The sequence below is a fragment of the Thamnophis elegans genome, chromosome 3 (assembly GCF_009769535.1).
Source record: "Thamnophis elegans isolate rThaEle1 chromosome 3, rThaEle1.pri, whole genome shotgun sequence".
NCBI lineage: Eukaryota > Metazoa > Chordata > Lepidosauria > Squamata > Colubridae > Thamnophis > Thamnophis elegans.
The window spans coordinates 105,518,387-105,541,044 of NC_045543.1; the positions used below are offsets into that span (position 1 = coordinate 105,518,387).

At 35.4% G+C, this 22,658-nt stretch overlaps 1 protein-coding gene across 1 annotated transcript in view; it reads left to right on the forward strand.

Annotated features, from left to right (window-relative positions):
* The window catches only part of MCTP1 (multiple C2 and transmembrane domain containing 1), a gene marked incomplete at its 5' end in the record, with an annotated part of 127,576 nt that overhangs the window by 82,556 nt on the left and 22,362 nt on the right, over nt 1–22,658 (forward strand). Inside the window, one exon of the mRNA XM_032213866.1 lies at nt 14,301–14,420. Within this exon, the coding sequence (XP_032069757.1) occupies nt 14,301–14,420 (120 nt within the window). The remainder of the gene's footprint in view (nt 1–14,300; nt 14,421–22,658) is intronic.

The window sequence follows — 22,658 nt, forward strand, 5'->3', positions numbered from 1 at the left end:
AAAGCACTATAGCCACAGCCAAGAATTTGATTAGAATGATTTATTATATCAAGGTTTTTCTTTTATTTAATGCTTGTCTTTGGTTAAGCCTTTTAAAACTTCTTTCTAACAGTAACCTTGACTGCCACACAAGTGATACAAATGAAATATCAAATCTACAAAGCTTTATAAATTAATTACAAGTCACGAATCTTATAGCTTAATGCACCATCTTATGTCTTATAAATGACAGTTGTGTATTCTTTTATAGATTTTAAGTATGATATAATTTTAAAAAAATGGAAACATTTTAGAAAAGTTCTGCCCTAAAATATTTTCCTTAATGTACATTTCTTCTTTTGTTCCATTGTGTTTTGTTTTTTATTTGTTTGAAGTTAATTATGTTTAGTGTTAAAAAAATTGTAAGGGGAATGCAAATAAGAACAGGCTTATTATACATTCAATAAAAATATACCTGTTTGAAGTATAGTAATATAGCACAGATTATATAATACTAAAAAATATCTAAAATTTGAACAAGAATATTATTTACATGTTAAATGCAATTTTCATAGATAAACATAAATTTTATTCCTAGAGTTTAATTTTATAGACACAATTAAATATGAGATTGTGTGTTGGAGTCAAGTTTATTAATTTCAATTCTAACTCTGAACTATTTTGTACTTAGTTTTATTTTTTACAGATGAAACTACGGTATTGTCAGATTTATTCTTAAATTGTTTTAATAATATGTCTTTTTTCCCCTAAATTTACTATTTATTATATATTTTGAACATGTACCAAAATGTTAGTAATTTTTTAAAAGACACTGAATTATTTTAATGTCAGTTTTTTAAAGTAATTTTCTGCATAGAAGATATAAAGCAGTTTAAAAATAAAGTATAGTTAATATTAAAAAATATTTTCCAAAGTTCATTATCCTAATTTGATGCAATTAAATTCAACAATTTAAATTTTTATGCCTGAGGGTTATTCTTATTTACCTGTAATTTAATAAAATATAGGGGAAAGTTGCAAAATGCTTAGATTTGTTTCTTTTTAGATTATGAAAGTTAATGAATGGAATTGACCTATTAAATATGAAATATATAGACTGAAATATACACATATAACAAGTTGTGCTATTGCTTTTTAAAGATTTCCAAAACAGGTGGCTAATAGTTATTTATTGACATATGCAAAGATACATATATTAATTTGCATGCCTGTAATATAATAAGACCTGTATAGAATCAAATGCCATGCTTGATTTAGAACTACATATTATACTTCTGCTCAGTAAAAGTATTGTCGTAATTATAATGAATGCATATATTAACTAGCATACATATTAATCATTTTATTATTGACTAATATCAAATATTTATCTTGTCATGTAGACAAACATAATTATTTAATTATTTATGAAACAGTTGTGTGAAGTATGCAAAGCTGCTACTGTAGAAGTGTTTCAACCACTCTAGGAAATAACATTTAGAAGTAAGCTAGCATGATTTAGAGATTCTTTCTGTGGAAGCAGAAGCACAAAGAATGCCTCCTGTATCAGGAGTTTTAGTGGCTTTCACTGTAATATTAGAAACAACTCTTTATCACATGTGCTTCAGTGGCAAAGTTCGCTAGAAAAGGTATTTACAGAAACCTATCAATTAGAACATTCAGTCATTTGTAGCAATATTTCTAAGTCGCAACATTTTCCCTCATTGTTGAACTTGTTATTTCACATTTCTTTGTTTTTTGTTTAGTTTTAGCTCAATTCTAAAAAGGTTTACATTGTCTAAGTGCCATTCTTTAAAATGAGTTTCACTAGCATTGCATTAGCAGGAACATAGAGAATCAGAAGCAACAATTGACAATTTTAAATTTTAGATAAAAGCAGAAGACATTCTTCATATACCTGATATCACAGTACTTTTATGTCTTTGCTAATTTATAAAACTTCTGATTCCTCCTTTCAGCAAATTAATGATAAATGAATGTTGTTCTGCTTTTGAACCCCTAGGTAGCACTATTGTCTCACAAAACCAGTGACATCTCTAGACAAGACTTTAGCTATTTATTTACTTATTTATTCAAGCCTTATAAACCAACTCTAACTAGCACTACTACATTAGTATAATTTTCGAACTTTAATTATGATCTTATGGCATGGCCTAAATATCATGCTTTGAGATTCTCTCTCTTTCCCTGGATGATCTGATGGAGGAAAAACAGTGACAAAATTCAAATTATTAGTTCAAATACAAAAATTATTTTGGTGTAATGTGCAAAAAATATTCTTTTAATGTGTTGCTTTTCAGCTATCAATACATCTGTGAGGTTCTGACTGACTATATTCTATTTCCTTTATACAAAACACTATTCAGCACTTGCTTTATTTTCAAGTCACTAATGAGGTAAATGAAGTCTCAATCTCTTAATCTTGCTTTTCTTTTCATTTTTAAACAGGGCCACCTACATGATTTCCATTTAGCCATGTGCTTTTATGCCATTTATTAAGTAGCACTCTAAAGATGAGCAACATGTATGAATAGTTATTGCTATTTCAGGGTTCCTTCTAACAAACCGTATAGAACAAAATATTAAAAGAGTTTTTTCATTGTCCTAGAAAGGGATTGCTTCCTTTAATGGTTAGTGAATTGCATATAAGAATTGCATATAAACTACTAAAATAGACCTCTCTCTGGTTTACAAGACTTGGTACTTTGAAACATCCTAGCAATAATGTGGTGGTTTTTTTTTTTACCATATAGCATTTCCTTCCCCTTAATGAACTACTTCTTAGCTGTATAATTCTGATAATAAGTATATATTATGGAAGGAGACTTGAGATATTATTCTGAAAAGTAATCATGGCCTGCTTGAATCAAAATTTGGAGCTTCATTCTCTCTTGTTGATAACAAAGCACATAAAAATATTATTTTGAAGTTATTCCTTGCTCTAAGAAATCTGGACTTCAGTTATTACAATAGTTTCCTTTTATTCATTTGTCCCCCCTCCCTCCCAACCTTTGGTTAACATAAGACAGCTGTGAGTGCAAAATTCATTGAGATTCACTAAGTGGGATTAAAAAAAAACTACAAAGGCCTATTAATGTGCATCTTTATTATTCCTTTGTCAGCGTGCTGCACCATGGGAGACTTGAAAAGGGAACACTACAGCTTTCTATGAACAAGCTGTTTTCTAATCATATTATCTGCGCATTCGTGCGTATACTAGAACATGCAAAGTCAAATGCAGGTGGGAGGGAGCCACCCTTTGACTCACTGTAGTAGCAAAAATATTTCAGGCTATCAGCATGAGAGTTTTCAGCTTTTCATTGTCTCAATAAAAAGAGGTATCTTTATCTTGAAGGCAAAGAACACAAATAGATCCCCAGTGTGTTTGCATCAATTCTTTAAAAAAAAAACTTGCAATTAAAAATAAAGTAGTGCAGGTATTCTAATAAAAAAGAAAGTGAAAAGTATTATGATGAAATCTATTTGGAGTGAATTCAATAAAGTTAAAAAACGAGAGCCTCCATAGTGATAGCTCTCTTTCTCTCCAGCCTAAGTTTCTGCGGTCACTAGCCAAGTTAGAACAAATGGTGCTTACAAAACAGTTCATAGTTTGATTTGTCAAAGAAGATAAACTATTTCCATGGTATACCCCAAAAGAGAGCTTTTTGAATGCATGAACACTGTTGAACATAAATGCAGACTGATGTAAAGAAATCATCTGTCTGGGCATAACAATCTTTTTACAATGGCTGATGTAACAGTTTGCACAGTTTAGCTACCAAGTCATTGTATTTTAATTATGATAAATAATCATTTGGTTTTCTCAGTTGCAATGTAAGGCTCTGAAAGTTGGACCATAAGAAAGGCTGAGTGCCAAAGAATTGAGGCCTTTGAACTATGGTGCTGGAGAAGACTCCTGCGAGTCCCTTGGACTGCAAGGCAATCAAACCAGTCAGTCCTAGAGGAGATCAACCCTGACTGCTCTTTAGAAAGCCAGATCCTGAAGATGAAACTCAGATACTTGGCTACCTAATGAGAAGGAAGGACTCATTGTAGAAGAGCCTAATGCTGGAAAGATTGAGGGCAGAAGAAGAAGGGGACGACAGAGAGTGAGGTGACTGGATGGAGTTCCTCTATAAATGCAACTTGTTATTATGTAATAGATATGATCCTAGAGCAGCGGTTCTCAACCTGTGGGCTGTGACCCCTTTGGGGGTCAAACAAGCTTTTCACAGGGGTCGCCTAAGACCATTGGAACTCTTTAACTCTTTAGAGTCTAAACTAAAGAGTTAAAGAGTTTCGATGGTCTTAGCGTGCTGTGTCGCTCTCTTGCGTGCGCACACACCCACAAATACACACCCCAGCGCACACGTAGGGAAGTAGGAGGAGAAATGCAAACGTAAAAACTAGGATTGGCGCTGTTTTGTTTTTTCTTTCCTTTTTTTCTTTTTAAAAGAAAGGCAGTCTTTCCACTTAGAGCCGGGAGCCTGCTTTTAAACTCGCAATGCAAAGTTTAGGGACCTGCCGCCCGCATTGTTACCACCTCTGCTGCTGCCGCCCCTGCTGAGGAGCCTCCCGCGGCAAAAGAAGCCGGCCCGAAGGAAAGGAGTGGCTTGGATTCCCTGCACAGCGGAAGGAGAGGTGCCAGAAGACTGATGGGCTTCCCCGCAGGCCAGTCCGGCCAGCCTCCCATGCATGCGTTTTTCGGCGACTGTTCCGGCCTGGGTGTTCCTACAAGGTGCACACTTTTGCCGGAGTTCAGCTGCATCAAAAGAGGATGCTTGAACAGCAAGAAGGGCAACAGCTGAGACGACCTGACATTGCTTTCCCCCTCCCCCCTCCCGGCGCAGGCCTGGCTCCGCCAAGCCAACTTTGCTTGGTTCAGCTGGGATCCAAAGGGGAGACCATTAGCCGGAAACCGAATTGAGAAGAAGGGAAGGGAGACCAGACCGGGGACATGGGAGGAGGAGGGGGGGTTATTGGTTGGAAGTCTGCGAGGTGGGATCACCGCGCACGCGGCCAGAGGAGGAATACTTCCCCATTAGGGAGGGAGTTCTGCTGCTCCTCTCGCCAAAGGGGGGCAAGCACCCAAGATTGGAGTGTGCATGCGTGTGTATGTGTGCGGGGTGGGTGGGGGGAAAGTAGGAGCCAGAATGGAGAGAGACACGTGCAGCCCAGAGGACTCTGGGAAAGCTGCTTGCTCCGAGCGACAGAGGTTGATGGGCGGAGCTATGGAAGCCAAGAGGTACCATTTCTGAGGCGTAAAACAAGGTGGGGAAAATAAAATAAAGGAACATGGCGACGAAGGAAAGGCTAGAGTCCAATTTTATGGTTGGGGGTTACCACAACATGAGGAACTGTATTAAGCGGTCGCAGCATTAGGAAGGTTGAAAACCACTGTCCTAGAGAATCCTTCAACCATCTTTTCAGTAAGAAAGGATGAAGGATTGAGAAATTCTTGGCCATTAATTGGTTTGTACAAAACATAGAATCTGGTTTAATTTACAGTATTGTAGTATACATTTGATTTGTTCATACATTGACTACATTAATCAAATTTTGCAAAAGTTTAATGATTATACAATTGATTATAGTTTAAGCTTATGATTCCAATATGTTCCATGGAGGTATTACTGTTCCTGAAGGAACATGCAGAAGTATTGTCCATATAGATTGGCCATTTATTTTATTGGAAAAGTAAAATACGTACTCAAATGAAAATTGAGTATGTAGTAAAATACCGACTCAAATGAAGAGTGTGTATGTGATTTGCTTGTTCCACTAATGTCTATCCCTTTTTGCTTTCTTTGGCCTTGCTTGGCTTCTTTTTGTTTCCTCTGTTTTTTCCCCCTCAGTGAAAGAATGTAATGTGACTGTAAATACAGGTCTTACTATTTTGTCTCTGCAATATCTGAGCTTTGGTCCTTAAAAAAAATCTGCATATGCTTTTAGATTCCCAAAATTGAGTATAACAGCCTAATCTTTTTAACCAGAACTACTTCATAATGCATTTAAGTATTATCCTCAGTTGAAAAGTGTGTATATTTGTGTGTGTATTATGCAAATCAGCCATGATTTGATTTGAAGATTCAATCCTTACTATGATTTAGTAAGTCAGCTTAATTCAGTGTGAAAAGTGGTTGGAATCAGTTTCAAGACTTGGCTCAATACAAGTGTATGTGCATGTACAAAATCCATCAAATGTCTTAATTTGATTTGAATGCATCTGATTCAATATGATGATTCAGTTCAAAGGGATGATTTGGTTGGTACTCTAAAATTTTCTATATCCTTTTTGATATATAAAGAAAAAATGGTAATCAGTGTGATTACATGACAGTAAAATTAAAGAGAACTAATTATATTCTTGTGATTTGTGTTTCATAAAATATAAAATATGAGAGACAGTTTGGTCTAATGGGTAAAGGCACCAGGCTAGAAACCAGAAGACTGTGAGTTTTAATCTTGCCTTAGACATGAAAGCCAGCTGGCTGATCTTGAACCAGTCACACTCTCGCAGCTCAACCCATCTTCACAAGGTGGTTGCTGTGCGAATCATAGGACAAGGAGGAAATGAGTATTAAGGTATGTTCGCTGCCGAGTTACACACCCACACCCACACTTATTTATTTACTTACCTATCTACCTTTGGGAAAAATCAGTGGTCAAACTGGAACCATTAGAAAGCTTTTCATTTTCCTATATTTACAATATAGTGTGGATACCAAGCATATAATTTACTTGAACATCACAATAAACACAAAAATCAAACGTTTTGATACTGGGGATTCAGAATGTCAGTAATAGCTGCTCTTTTTCCGATCACTTACCAAAAACTTATAAGCAAAATTAGTTCTCTGAAATAGGCATGCCCCATTGAGTCAATTATAAAATGCTGTGTATGGTCTCATTTCCTGAATAATGAATGTAATATGGGTTACCTCTGAGTATTTTAGTCAAAAGCAACAGAAAAGGATTGTTAGAGCACAGTGGAATGAGATCTGTTGATTCAAGATTTTTATGATTCTTGTTATATTCTTGTAGTGTAAAGAATAACCCCCATCTTTAATTTCCCAAACTATTGAAATTTACAGATATTCCATTAGCCTGCAATATCTGTTCAAATTTATATAGACATCAAAACATTCTCCATATGCTAATACTAATGCAGGATCCTGGCTCATATGAAAGCCACTGTGCAGTCACCTGTACATGCAAAGATTTTCGTTTGCAGGGATAAAAACTAACATCATTGGATGTTTAAAGATTGTGGATTAAAGATTGAGGACGTGTTATTAGGAATATGCACACTTTGAGAATCTGGATGCCATCACATGAAGGAGAACATGAAAGAGGTTAATGTCATACTGATTTCTGACAGGTCCATATGCTTAAAATTTCTAGTGTATTCAAGTCACGGCAGAGGAAAAACCAAAAAATTGCAGCAATGAACTAAGAATAACTAAATTACTTGTCTAAAACAGCTTCACAAATATTGATGAATAACTGAATTTTTTTGAGAAGATATATTGGGTTCTACCTGTAATACAGTGACGTGCAGTCAGGTGATGCAAGGGAAGCACAGCCTCATCCCCTGTCATCATGAAAAGAAAAAAAATGTAAAAGGAAAAAGGTGAGAGCTGAGGTCAGGCTAAGCTAGTTGCTGCCTCATTGTGGATGACTCTGCTTAACTGTTTAAAGAAGCCTCTAAAAAGCGCCCTCTACTATGAGGCAGGAAAACTGCGTGCCTCATCTAGTCTTTTTAGGCGTTTTATGATCACTCGAACAGAGTTAAGCAAGGGTTAAAAGCCTAAAAATTCCTGACATAGGTGAGGCATGCAGTTCTCCTGCCTCATAGTAGAGGGTGCTCGTTTGGGCGGGGCTTCTTTAGAGGACCCAAGGCAAGAGCAGAGTTTAAGTCCTCTTTGAAGCAGCTGGAAAAGGTATGTGTGGGTCGGAGGGAGGGGGAGGAATTCAAACTTCATCTTCCTGGTGCGGGGCTTTGGGCAAAGGTCGGAGGGAAGGACCTTGGCTCGCTTGTGCTCTCCCTCCCCAAGTGTAATTTGATTGCAGGTAGAGCCACGTGCCTTTTCATACCTGTAATCAGTGAAGCAATACTATGGAAGGCTCTAATGAGAAAGTTACATTCAAATAATGTGAAGGCAATTTTTATGCTGCTAACTCCATGACTGAGTTAGATGTTTACCATAGTAAATGCCAAAAAATACTCATCAATCTTCTAAAGACAGCTGGATTAGGTAGATTGTATTTGAGGGAGCAATTTAAGTTTATTTTTTTTAAGCAGGCATTACCAATCTGGGAGCACATTACCATTTTTCATGAGCTGCTCATCTACTGGTATTTATGTATGTTGATATTGCATATTTTCTGTAGAACATGTTAAATTACAATGATGGGTAATTATTGGTTTTGCCTTGATTTTTTCTCTTTTCCTATTTGTGTGTGTGTATTTGATGTGTGTATGTATGTGTACAGTATATACTCTGAGTACACACAGACATCCTTGTTTTCCACTTTTTTATAAATACTCTGAAATCTTAGTGGAAGTGTTTCTAACAATGTTAAACTCAAAGTTAATTAACTAAAATATTGATTATGTTGTGGCATCTGCAAGGTTTTGGTTAACATTTCCCCTTGCTGTAGAGTTTGAGTTTATTTTCATGTTTTGAAGCAAATTCTCATGATATCTTTAAATTATCTCCTTGGGGGTGTTTTTTCCTGAGATAATCTGACAGAATTTTCCTGCAAGATATGCCCATCAATTCTTCACATATAGCACCTCTGTGCTTCAGGCTGTATGCAAATTTAATGCCCATCTCATTTCTGTTTCTCTTACATGGATGACAGACATTGCAACAATAACCCACACATTCCCTATAGGGATTTTCATAGGATTTCCTTATATATAAGAACATACATACATTTCTGGTTTTGCTTGTGTCTTTCCATATAATATTATATATACAGAAAAATATAGGAAATGTATGATATGCATAGTTTAAATCATGTACCAAGAGACATGTATGTGTCTCTGTCCTGGAGAGACTAATCATCACTAGAAAAATAGATGTGGTAAACGAAAATGAAACATTAATAATATATATATTGAAAAATAATTTCTAAAATTTGAGTTTTTGTTTTTCTAAGCAAAACAAAAGCTACAACATAAGAAATGAGTTTTTGTTTTTACAAAATGAGCACTGTGAGCGCAAATAATATAGTTGAATTTGGAAGCAACCTTTTAAATATAGGTCAGACTTTTCACCAGAAACTAGAAGTTTGTGAAATTAATTTTCATTATAAATGGTGGTGTACATGTTTATACTCCCTGTGTATTTTCAAAGGAAATTTGAAACATCACAGTACATCATCCTAAATGTAAATAGAGTAACTTGTGTTGCTGAATGCTTGAGAGCAGTAGAACTATTTCCTGTTGGAGAGTTTCTTTGTAGTTCCTCACCTCTTGGGAGAATGCAGAATGAGCTTGCTGCTCACAACTAGGCCATGCCCATACAAAACAAGTAAGAAGCATACTACAATCTTAGCCACAGCTTTGTTTCCAGATATGAACAGGACATGATTATGAGCAGGTCATGGTATTTTAGAATTTTAAAGATTGCAGAGCTCATTTTTCTATGGTTGTATTTCATGCAATGAACTACTTGGGAATATTTTTTTCAGAAAAAAATGTCCTGGGTAAAATGGAGATGGGAAAGGTGTGCCTCCAAGTGGCTTCTTGTTCTTACTCTTACTCCAATCCATTTCACCCTAACTTAAACCTGCAAAAAACATGACCCTGATTCTTCTAGTAACTTTGTAGTGGCCCTGATACCTTCCTACAGCAGTCTAGAACTTTGAGGATCTTGAGTTACAATCATGACCCCTCAAACATTGCTTATCCCTGAACCAGTAGAGGCAAATATATGCTGTCCAGAGATGTTATTCTAGGGTTGTTGTTTTTTTGACATATTGCAAAATAACAAACTCTTTTACTTGTATTTGCTCAGTATTTAAATCTGCGTCAATGCCTTTTGTATCTTGAGAGCATTTGAAAATCACATAACCCACCATAATGATTGGAATTCTATACTTTGATATATCACTTATTGTAATATTGCAATTTATGAGCATTATTTTCCATCCCACCCCTTGGTAATTGGTGAAAATGGAAACTCCATTTGGGTCCCTGCTGCCATTTATAGAGCAATAACATTTTCATTTCCTTTTGGAAATGAGCAGTTGTATTAGGAAATAAAGATGGAAGTTCTCAGCACCATTTGGAAGTGACACTGCTCAATGGGGTTAAAAGAAATGGAGATATAATTAATAAGCAGCAAAGGAGTGATGATAACAGGATAAAGCAAAAACTGCACTTTTATTTAAAAAAAATCACTGTTAATGATTTTATTTATAAAGTTTAAAGTTGGAACGTTTTAAAAGTTGTTACATATACAGTATGTATACAGGTTAAATAGCTTTCTGGTTTTTCTATGTTACTATTCAATAAAGGATTGTAAACTTTAAAAGAAGAAATATATATTATAGATAAAACTACATGGTAAAAAAAGATAAAAACCATACACTAAATTGCCTATGAAGGGAAAAACAAGAGAAAAAAATATATTTAGAAACAAAAAGAGGAGAAAAAAGCTAAACAGAACTGAAAGCAAATGAAACTAAATTACATAGATAAAAAAGAAAAATGCATCATGTTATTAAAATGGTATAACTTTTTCACATTTATCTTGGGATTCAGTTTTCCAACAGTGAATTATAGCTAGGCCATATAGAATCACATTGACCAGTTTGCCTCTCTCAGCATAAAGCTGAAATTTTGTATTCTGATACACAGTAGATTTTGCAATGATCATTCTTGATGTTTTAGATAAAAGGTTACGTGTGTGTGTGTGTGTGTGTGTGTTTGTGTAGTAGTTATAAACAAAAATTGACAGCTGAGCATTTTACTGGCTAAAATTTATGAAGGGCATTTTCATTAGTGTTGGATATTTTTAAAGGTGCTCTGTGTTGCTGGAATCACAGTAGTCTATTACAATATACTAGGAAAGATAAACTTTTATGTTTTCAGAACTATCCTTTCTGAGATCAACCCTTATGAAAATATGAGTACGCAGATTTATAATAATGAGAACATCACTCACAAGTTCAACCACATGAATGATCGGTTGAATGGTCAACTGAGCTGAATGGGGTTTGAGGAACAATATATTCAACATAAAAATGCACCATCATTTGGCTTTTTTAAAAGCAAAAGCAAAAGTGTTTCACTTTTTGTCTTGATCCAAAAAGTCCATATTACTGGAATCAATCCATACTTTCTTGCTGTATCACACTGCAATGTTTTGTAACAGCAAAAACAAGCAATAAACCTGCCACAGGATTATAGCAAAAGGGAACATGGTTTCCCTGGCAAGTGGCATGTATTCCCTCTCCTGTAACACATTAAGAATGAGATCAATGTGACTTTCCCTGCCCTCAGCAATATCAGTATTTTGCCAGATCTGATTCACTGTCATGTCATAGTTAAGTTTATTAGGTGTGCTAAATCAGCAACAAAAGGAGAACAATGTGTCCATAAAGACCTGGCTCTTAAACACAGATAGGGGAGTTAATTTCAAGGATTGCAAGTCATATGAAATCTATTTAATTGCCTACCAAATAAGAAAGGAATGAGAGCCATTTTGATCTAGTGGTTAAGGCATCAGGCTAGAAACTGGGAAATCATAAGTTCTAGTCTGCCTTTGGCACAAAAGTGTCTGGGTGACCCTGGGCCAATTAATCTCATCCCTAGGAAGGAGGCAGTAGCAAACCACTTTTGAAAAACCTTTCCAATGAAAGAAAACCCCCACAAAATTAACATTAGTGCAGTATATTTTATAAAACAGTTGCAAGCTTTTACATTTCCAAAACCCTTGGGTTTTTTCCTCCTTCCCATTTATTGTTACCTTAATTTTTTAGCTCTCTTCTCTAATGTAACTTCGTCACAAGAAATACTTTCAGTTAACCTTAACACAATTATTGATTCATTCTAGGTTCTCCCCCCCCCACCTTTATTTCATTGAATATTGTATAACAAAGAATTATAAAGATAGTCAAAGAAAGAGTTGGGATATACTATCTATTACCTTATCTTGAACCTATTGTGTTACATCCACATTTTATGTGATCAGATGAAATTTATTTTTTATTCATTGATGCAAACATATTTATGCACCCTGGAATGAATTCTGAACTAACTGTAGATTCACATAATACTTGGCTTATGCATGAAGCATTTTATTATTGCATAAGGAGGAATTTACATTAAAGTATTAATGTGATCATATAAACTGTCATTTAAAATACATATTTTAGAGTATCTTATTTCATGCTTTCAAGGATGCTGAGATTAGGAATGAGTTTGTATGTATAAGAAACAAGAAAGCTTTATTTCCATTGGTGAAAAGATCCTTTATTTGAGATTGAAAGCTTAGTTGTCCTTCAAAAACACAGTCCTATTGATCACTTTAAATTGAATCTATCTCCATTACAATCATACTGGCTTTTTGTTTGCACAAGTGTGCTTAAAATAGCTAGATAATACATTTCTCACTTTTAAGAATTTAAAAGTGGGTTATACTAGCCTAGATTTCTATATTTTGTCTTCCATATTTCCATTGGCTTTTTTAGAAAATAGATACCACATATACTCAGTGGCAATTTCTCAGAAAATTAAATATAAGGAAACAACGTTCTATTGGATTTCTGCTTATATAATGGTTACAATGTTCAAAAATTAAATGTAAAGTTTAAATTAAAAACTTAAAGACCACTTTCATCAAAATGCCTAACCTTTAACCAATCATCTTTGCTTTATCTCTTTGTGCTGCTGATCTGGCAAAATAATCTTTGAACAATATCAATAACTGATTATACTGTGAGTTTTTAAAAATTGATCATATCTTCAGAAACCAGACAATGAATAAAAATAGACCTCCAGGAAAAAAAAATTGTTAGATGGTGCACATGTCACAACTAAGCCATGCATTGACAAACATCATCTTAACAGCTGTCCTTCCCTATTGAGAGAAAAGGAAGAATTATTGCCTGTTGTTTTGAAGGAATATTTGAAGAAGTGTTCAAAAATAATTATCTTAATTGGGAGTTATCAAAATAAATTCATATATTCTAATTATTCTTTCATCTACAATAATGTAAAATGAACACATTTATAATTTGTAAAAACTGGAATTTGAAAGTGCAGTTCAATTCTTAAGATTCCAGCTGTACTTCACTTCCAATCCCAACAGTTGACCCAAGTTCCTTTTGGTGATTGTATACATTGCCAAAGTATATTTCTGAATAAGACTATTCATTTGGAATATTTTTTGTTAGAAAAAGTATTGATAGGTTACTAGCATTCATGTTGACAGTACTAAAAAACTTGCTTATATGTATGGTCAAAGCTTTGAAACTTTTCCCCTCAAGGAGTCTACACGGCTATAAACAAGGGACATGTAAACTTTTATTTCTTTAAAATAAAACAAATTTCTGAGTTGAATGTAAAGAGATGAAAATGGTTATATTTTTTGTCGTAGTAGATTGTTATTTCACTTCTTGTGTAAGAAATAGTATTAGTTTCTTTGCCTTGAATTAATTGCTTGGCATTCTGTAGAAGCAGAATTACAATTACTTTTATTTATCATATTTGTATAGCTGCTCATATGATATGACTTTTAAGCTTTGATTTAATATTTGATTGGATATTTATCTAACAAACTTCAGATACAATGGACAAATGTTTTATGTTTCATCCCTATGTCCGCCCTTTAAATTCTGACTTCTCTGCAAATGATGTCATCTAAGTCAATTGCATAATAATAAAAAAGAACAAATGACATAAATTTTAAAAGATGTTCAGATTTAAGATACACCCCTTCCCCTGAATATTCTGTTAAATTGAAATTTTATTGTGCCATATTTAGCTGAGTGGTTAAGAATAAGTGTGGTTTGAGATTTGAAATACCTGTTTTTTTCAATGTTTTGTACATTAAAGTAGAATTAAGTAGTTTATTTCTGTGAACAAAACTGATTGTAACACCATTGTAAAGAGATATATAGTCTTTCTTCCATGCCTGTACTTTCCCCATATCCTCAAAATTTCCCAATCCTCTGTAACGGGAAAGTGCACAATATGAATAGCAAAGGAAGCTTCCCTCATATGTATTCCATTATTTTATTGCAGGATAACTGAAGATAAATAATCTTTTTCTTGGTTCCAGCTTTTCCTTATTGTAACATGGAATTTTGAGCTGTTCATGATTCCACTGATCTTGTTGCTGCTGTTGGTGTGGAATTACCTCTTGGTCATATCAGGAAAGGATAATCGGCCACATGATACTGTAAGTCTTTTTAAGCATATATTTGTGTATATTTGTTAACAAAAAATCTTGGGAGTGGAACTTTTTTTCAAGGTCTTATTTCAGTGTCTGAAGGTTTAAAGGATGGGCAGGCTTAAGGAAGAACTGCAACTTGAGTCTTTTTTCTGTTAGTCCAGCATTTTAACCACTACACTGTGCTAATTCTCTCAAAGGAGGAACATATAATGAATTTACAATAAAAAGTTCTTATTCTCATTGCCTTCAGCTAAGTTCCATAGAATTTTGGCACTGTTTTTAGTATAGAGGACTACTGCCCTTTCTTTGAGCAACTAGACAAAAGAGCACAACATTCTTTTCCACATTTGACCTCCTTATTTTTCTTCAAGAAGCGATCCAGAAAATGTCATTTTTTTCACACATAATTTTCCCTGGTGTATTATAGAGAAGAACTTGTTTTTTCACAAACTTAAAACAGGAGACGTTTAGTTCCAAGCACATATCTATCATCAGATTTTCAGCACAATGCTAGCCTGCTAGATTTCTCCTCCCTCCACAAAACAATCAAAGACCCTTCCTGCTTTTGTTTTCCCAAGTTACCTAGTTTTTTTTCCACAATCTGCCTAGTGGCAGCAAAAAATGAGCATGGCAAAAGAAACTTGCATTTTGTATTATCTTCATCTGATAGTTTCTTAGTAAATCATGAGAACGTGCCAAATTTAACTCTGGTTCTTTAATCTTTTCACATTGATGGAATTACTGTTTAGCAATTGTTGTTACAGAGTACCACCATGTTTAGAGACAATATCTATAGACTACTATGAGTATTATCACAGAAGATTATCTTTCAATAAAGACTTGATTATTGTGAGAGTATGGGAGGCAAGAAACAAGGCTAAGGAATATGTTGTTTTTCCAAGACTGTTATAGTCTTAATTCCCCTTAACAAACTAATAAACATTAAGGACAAGTAAATGCAACATTTCAAAAAGATGATGCTAATAGAATATCCCTTTTACTTAATAATCACAGTTTCTTGATCACTTGTAGTATAACATCTTTCCAGAGAAGTAGCTTCTGGGAACCTTGTGATTAAGGCAAGCAAATGGGTGAGAGGTTTTATGCGGAGGTTTGGCAGGAGGATTGAGAATGAGAGATTCCAAACAATATAATAGCAGAGAAAGTGCTGTGATGATCTTATGAGATATGCACAATACTTATCCTTCTGCCTGACATAACACAAACTGCTATAAGTGCAAGGTTTTAGTACAGAGTTTCTACGTTACAGCCCACCAGGGAAAGTGAGACGTACTGGATAAAACAGGCAAAATTCTTCAGAGAGACAGAAAAGGGAAGTGAATTCCAGGGAATGCAAAACAGAAGAGAATTGAAAGCATGTGATCTGGAAAAGAAAGAGGATTATGAGATACACAGTGTTGATGGAGCTCAATAATTGTTATTGTACTCTTTCCCTCTAGTAGATAGCTCACAGCTATCTGGGCAACCTTTGCCAACCATAACTTCACAGAACACAGTGAAAGACTCACAGATCTCCATGGTTCAAAGAAACACAAGAACTAATTGGTGGAAGAGCAGACATTTCATGATGGTTGGTAATTACCTGATGATGGATAATTCCCTGCTGAAAGGAACTAAAGCTTCAGAATCCTGGAATTGAATAGGAGGGTCTGTCAAGGTGGTGCTCCTGAGAAAGGTTTATGTTTTTTCACCATAGGCTATACAGCCCCACAAAAGCATTTTGGCAAAAGGGAAGCTACAAAGACTGTGATGGGTATTTTTGGCACCTCACTAATTTCATCAGGGGCCCGTTAAACCAGAATGAAAGAACTTATACAAAAGTCAAGAACTGAATACACTTCCAAGGACTGGGGCCAACAATGCAAGAAACAAAAGGAAAAGCATATAGGTAGAGAGGGATCGTTGGCAGGAAACTATAGCAATAAAGCCAGCAGGGGCACCATCACCATTTCAGATGTTCCTACAGCAATGAACACAATGTATGGCAAATATAGAGAATTCCGAACTCTAACAAAGGAGGGTATACATAATGTGATGAGCATCACAGAAACTTGGTGAAATGACACAGATGACATTTATTCAAAAAGAACAGATCCGGCAGAAATGGAAGAGGTGCCGTGGTTAGACAAAAAGCACATGCTTGCACAGAATGAATAAGTTAAAACCTGGAATCTTGTTAAGAATGTTTGATAAGGTAACCGGAATGTTGGGAGGAGATGACTACATTATCCTTGAATTCATGATATCAAGGGGAGGGGAAATAGACAAGAGCCAGACTTGTGCATTGGATTTCAAAAGAGCAGATTGTAATGAATTCAGAGCCAATGACGCGAAATACTACAGCAATACAGGGTAAGATGAGGATATAAAATTATTTGAACGAAGATTGTGAAGGTGCCTGAACAAACAATATCAAATAAAAATGGTGGATGTATGAAGAAAACAGTATGGAATCCCACAGTTTGCTAAAGTGCTGAAAAACAAACCAAAAATGTTACTAGGGGAACATAACCAAATAAGAATATAAAGCAGTTATCAGAAACTATAGGGACTGTGTCAGTAAAATGTAAAGCTAGAATATGCAGAGGCTTGGAAAAATATCCCAAATAATAAAAAGGCTTAATTGGGTATGCAGCAGAAACAGAACAAGAGGGAAAGGGTCTGTAAATCTCTTACAGAAAGGAAGGGGGAAATGGATGATATCAGGAAAGCAAAATATTTTAACTTGTGTTTTACATTTGTCTTCTCTCAGAAGAGAGGCAAAGCTCTAGGAGGCAACCATGGGTGATGCAAGGTCTAGTTAACCTCCACATCTGTGATTCTGTATAATCAATGGCTTAGTCAAGTTCCTATCTGATTATGACAGGTACACCCAGTTTGATTTCATTTACTCTTTACACATACATTGTGCTATAGTATAGCATATTTTGAAGTCCTATTCATGCACTGTATCTCAATAAAGGTAAAGGTTCCCCTTGGACATATGTGCTAGTCATTCCCGACTCTAGGGGGCGGTGCTCATCTCCGTTTAAAGTCAAAGAGCCGACGCTGTCCAAAGATGTCTCTGTGGTCATGTGGCCGGTATAACTAAACGCCGAAGGCGCACAGAGCGGTGATTTCTATTTTTCTACTTGCATTTTTTACGTTTTAACTGCTAGGTTGGCAGAAACTGGGACAAGTAACAGGAATTCACTCTGTTATGCAGCACCAGGAATTCGAACTGCTGAACTGCCTACTTTTCTGATCGACAAGCTCAGTGTCTTAGCCATCAAGCCACCGCGTCCATCTGTATCTCAATACTACATGTCATATAGGTTGCTTGATTTACATACATTAGTCCACACACCAGAAATTATGAGAACAGTGGAAAAAACCCTCTGATTCTCCAGAAGTCAGACTGAAAATCATATCATCCCTACCCAGGATGTATTAGGGATGGTGGTAGGATTGATAGTTAAAGACATGTCATAGATTCCACTTCCAGCCATAGAGCAAGAGCTTATCTGACTCCTGATGTTTTGTTCATGATTGGGAGATCAAATATGACCTTCACATTATGCCACTGGAAAAACACAAAAAGCCCCACATAGTTTGTGCAGGTGCAAAACATAATCATAAAGAGTTTTATTCACTAGCCTTTATGACAACCAGACAACCTCTTTCTGTCATAATAAACTCAAATACCAAGGTACCAGATATTCTAATGTTAAATTTATAGTGGTAACGAAATAAAAACATCTTTTCAATGCTTTGTATGAGAAATATATTCAACTGATTAAATCAAAATTTCTACTGAAGTATTTAAATATCAGGTTAGGATTTCACTTAGTAAACTGCATGTCATCTAAAATGTGCTTATTTTAGCATTTATTTATAATCTAAAGGTTAAATAAATCTGAATCTTGAGGGTTATTTCTGCAAAAAGTTTAGAACTCTTAGATAGACCAAAGTTTAACTATTTAATGATCTATATAAGGCTTCACTTCATTGCAATAGAATATAAGCTGATTAAAAAAAAGCAGCTAGCTAGCTAGCTAGCTAGATAGATAGATAGATAGATAGATAGATAGATAGATAATTATTATTATTTTATTAAATGTAATAATGTGTGTTTTGTGTTCTTGCTTACCAGCTACTCATTCAGTGACCATTCAAATTACTTTATGGCCAATTTCTGACCATATCCAAGATGACTTCCCTCAATCATGTGATTGCATTATAATCAATATGCATTGACCTATTCCTGATTCTGCCCCCCCCCCAATGCATTGACCTATGCCTTTGTTCTCCCACTAAAAAAATCAGCCTCCCCACCTCTTTCCAGAGCATCTAGATTGGAAAGGGATATCAAGAGAGCAAGCTGTTTGTTTTTTTCTGACATAGAAAGCAATGCAATCGCACTGGCAACAGGGAAAGGGTCAGGCAAAGGAGAGATTGCTTATAGAAATTGCTTGTTTTTTTCCCCTTTCCCATCCTCTCTGAACAGAGAGATTGGAGAGGAAGATATTTCAAGAAAGTGCTGTAAGCTGTTTGTGTAGCACACTACAGATCCCGACAGTGCAAACATATTGCTTTTTATGTGCACAAGAGCAAAAGCTTACTCTTTTGCAACCCCCCTCCAAAATTTCAGCTCTGTGCATAGAGGGAGAAGGAGTCTTGCAAAGGACAGATTGTCTACAGAATTCACTTGCTTTTTTCCCCTCCCCCCTCCCCCTTCTGCAGAGCAGAGAGATTGTGGAGGGGATTTCAAGAGAGTACTGTAAACTGTTTGGGTAGCGCACCTGTAGCTTCCAGTCCCCAGCTGCTGGTGCAATTAGATTGTTTTCAATGTGTATAGGTCAGTAAGCATGGGCTTTTGAATATTCCAAAGATTGGAGCAGTTGTTAAGATGCAAACAAAAGCTGAAGGTGTGCAGTCTTATCTCTTTTCAGCAGGAGTGCATAATCACAACCCCCTTATTTCCCACTTAGCGACTGTTTGACTTAGAGGCAGAGTTGTCACATTCATTTAGGATAATTAAGCAAGGGCTACCTGTATATGATTCGTAAAGCATGAAATGCATTATTAGGCCCATGAAAGAACGTTTTATGTATTTGCTTAAAATTGAAGAATTAGTGTTAAAGAGCCGGCATGAATAAATGCCGAAGGCGCAAGGAACGCTGTTACCTTCCCACCCAAGGTGGTTCCTATTTTTCTACTTGCATTTTACATGCTTTTGAACTGCTAGGTTGGCAAGAGCTGGGACAAGTAACAAGAGCTCACTCTGTTATGCGGCACTAGGAATTCAAACAGCTGAACTGCCGACCTTTCTGATCGACAAGCTTAGCATCTTAGCCACTGAACCACTGCATCCCTATTCTGTAATTACTTGAACTATATTAAGAATTGCTTTCCAATTATTGTTGGCCATTCTTAGTTTTATAGATTATCAAGTGCAATAACTTTTGAATAATATACAACTGGATCAGCTTTCAGAAAATGTTTAAACTTGGATTCATCTAATGACTGTTGTGAAAATGACCATATAAACTAATTAGTGTATTGTCAATGAGCGTATGAAATGTGAGAATATTCAGTTTGGCCTAAACTACTTTCTCATGACCTAAAATCATCTGAGAAGTTTTATATATTCTGTTTAAACTGTGCACATTTAATTATTTTATTTTATAATTACATACAAGCACTGTAAATCAACGGATAGGCAAACACATATTGTGCTTTGATTGTACAGAGAGAACCGGGAAGAATGTAAATAAACTCCAGCTTCTACCCGAATGCCTTTAATAGTTTATAGAATATGGATGTTGATTTGGGATGCAGTTCTGTTCTTATTGTTGATTCAAAGAATAGGAGAAAAAAGCGGAGAAAGCGAAGGGTTCAACTCTGCTTATAATGCCTAATCTATATTTTTGTTATATAAAAATACCTTGATTGGAAGTTTGGGGGAATAGTTTTGTAAATACAGTGCAATTCATGAACTACAATGTGTATTGTGAGATTAAAGAGAAATCATAATAAAGAATTCGCACACACACACACACACACACACACACACACACACACTATATGGAGTCAACTTTCACAGGCTCCTAATTGTCATCTGTATTCATATATTAAACATGGATCTACCCCTGAAATCAGGTCGTTAAGTAGCTTCTCCTCTTATGTGGCATATACAGCGGTGACAAGTGACATTACAGAAGGTCATGTCACTTTTAACTGCTCGCATTAGAGCTTTCTGATTTCCCTGGTGCTTTCCTTTGTTTGATTAATACTATTAGGTTGTGAAATGCAGACAGCAATTTTTTTTAATGGAAGAAATCTAGCCATTTTATGAAAGTTTATCCTGTTATATATTTATATGAATTATTCAAATGTTATGTTACATGATAGATCCAAAAGACTGAGAATGGCCAACAAAAATTGGAAAACAAATCTAAATAGACCAAGTAACTATGGAGTAAAATAGACACTTAACATGCAAAAACTGTGATCTAAAACTTCCACATGATTGTTTTCTATGGCACACACATTATTTGAACAGAAAGTAGAACCAAGGATAACAGAAGGGGCTATTGGTTTCTCACCTAATAGCATAGGTTTTAAGTTACTGTTTGTAATAGACTGCTTCCTAACTTAAGCCCTGGGATTCATGAAGCATTTCCAGATTCTGCTTTAGTATTTATAGTAAAATATAAACATTTCATTCCTGCTCCAACATTACCACAACTAGAAGCTACATTAAAATCCATTTACCTTTAGCAACCTATGGAGCCTTTTGATTTTCCAAGGGAAGCATAGTGGAATATTGGAAAAAAGCATTGCTAGAATGAAAATGTAAATTTTAAATTAATATATCAAGTCATGTTTTTAACAATGTATTAGACTGCCAAAATACACACGAAAAGCTAATATATCAGGATTTATTTTGTACTCACTTGTTTTGGGAGTACAGTCATGTGAGTAGCTCATGTATCTGCAATGAATTCTCAGGGTACTTTAAAATCAATCTACATTTCCCCGCTTTTTGTCCTTGCCATCTGCAACCAAAATACACACAGTAGAGGTAGTTCTTCCCTGCCTCCTACAGTGAACAATCACAATTATGATGGTGATAAAAAAAAAAAAAACTTTACACCCAATCCTTGCATGTAGGTCTGCAAAGCAAAAGAAAGCTGAAGTACAGTTGTGGTTTCAGTTAGTGACCGCTTCATTTAATAACCAGGTTGCCAGTCCCAATTGTGGTTGTTAAATGGGGACTAGCTGTAATTTTTTTCCATAGCTGGATGTAAGCGGTGTGGCTTCATACCGTCTGCATTCCATTGCTTTCCCTGAGATAGGTCATTTGAAAAGGGAAACTGTGGGATGCAAATATTGTAGTAGATTTTTTCCTTCCAGGGTTGTACAGCAATCCTTTTAGCCAGTCTTCATGTTCCACACACAGTTCCTGATATTTTAATAATAGGATATAACCAAGAAAATGTATGTCTCCTTAACATAAAACAGATAATGGGATTCAGAACTGTATGAATAACTTGGTTGAAGTCAGCACAGAACAAGATTTCAATAGGATGAGACAAAATTATATGGGTTAATACTCTCTCATTTTTGAGTTATGTCTCTATCACCAGGGTGATTTTAACTGACCCTCACTGAAAAGTCTCCCAGTCAATGTAGCTAATGCAAATGTATTCAATTAATCTCATTTCAAGGAAATAGGAAATTCATTTCATTTATTCAAAGATGACAGCTTTTTTATATCAACATCATCAGTCTCCATCATCTTCCTCTAAAGCTTTATTGGTTTTAAGGACTGTAGAACTTTTAGAAGTTGCAATTGCATCTGGTTGAACTAAATCCAGTAACAAATGTTTAGATTTGCTCTGAATATAAACTGATAAAATACACATAGGTGTTAATAGGGAGCAGAGATGGGTTCCTGCCAGTTCTAACCTCTTCTATAGAAGAGGTTCTACAAATCTACAGTGCCGTTTAGAATCGGTTCCAGCTCCCTCCCCCCCACTCATCCGCACATCATCAAGATGAAGAGCGAGAGGAGGAATTCTGGGAGTTGAAATCCACAAGTCTTAAAGCTGTCAAGTTTGAACACCCCTGGGGTTTTTTTTTCTAAAGGGTTAGGGGTGCAAGGGTCTTGTAACTTGACAGCTTTAAGACTTGCGTGCTTCAAATGCCAGAGTTTCTGAGCCAACATTTTGGTTGCTA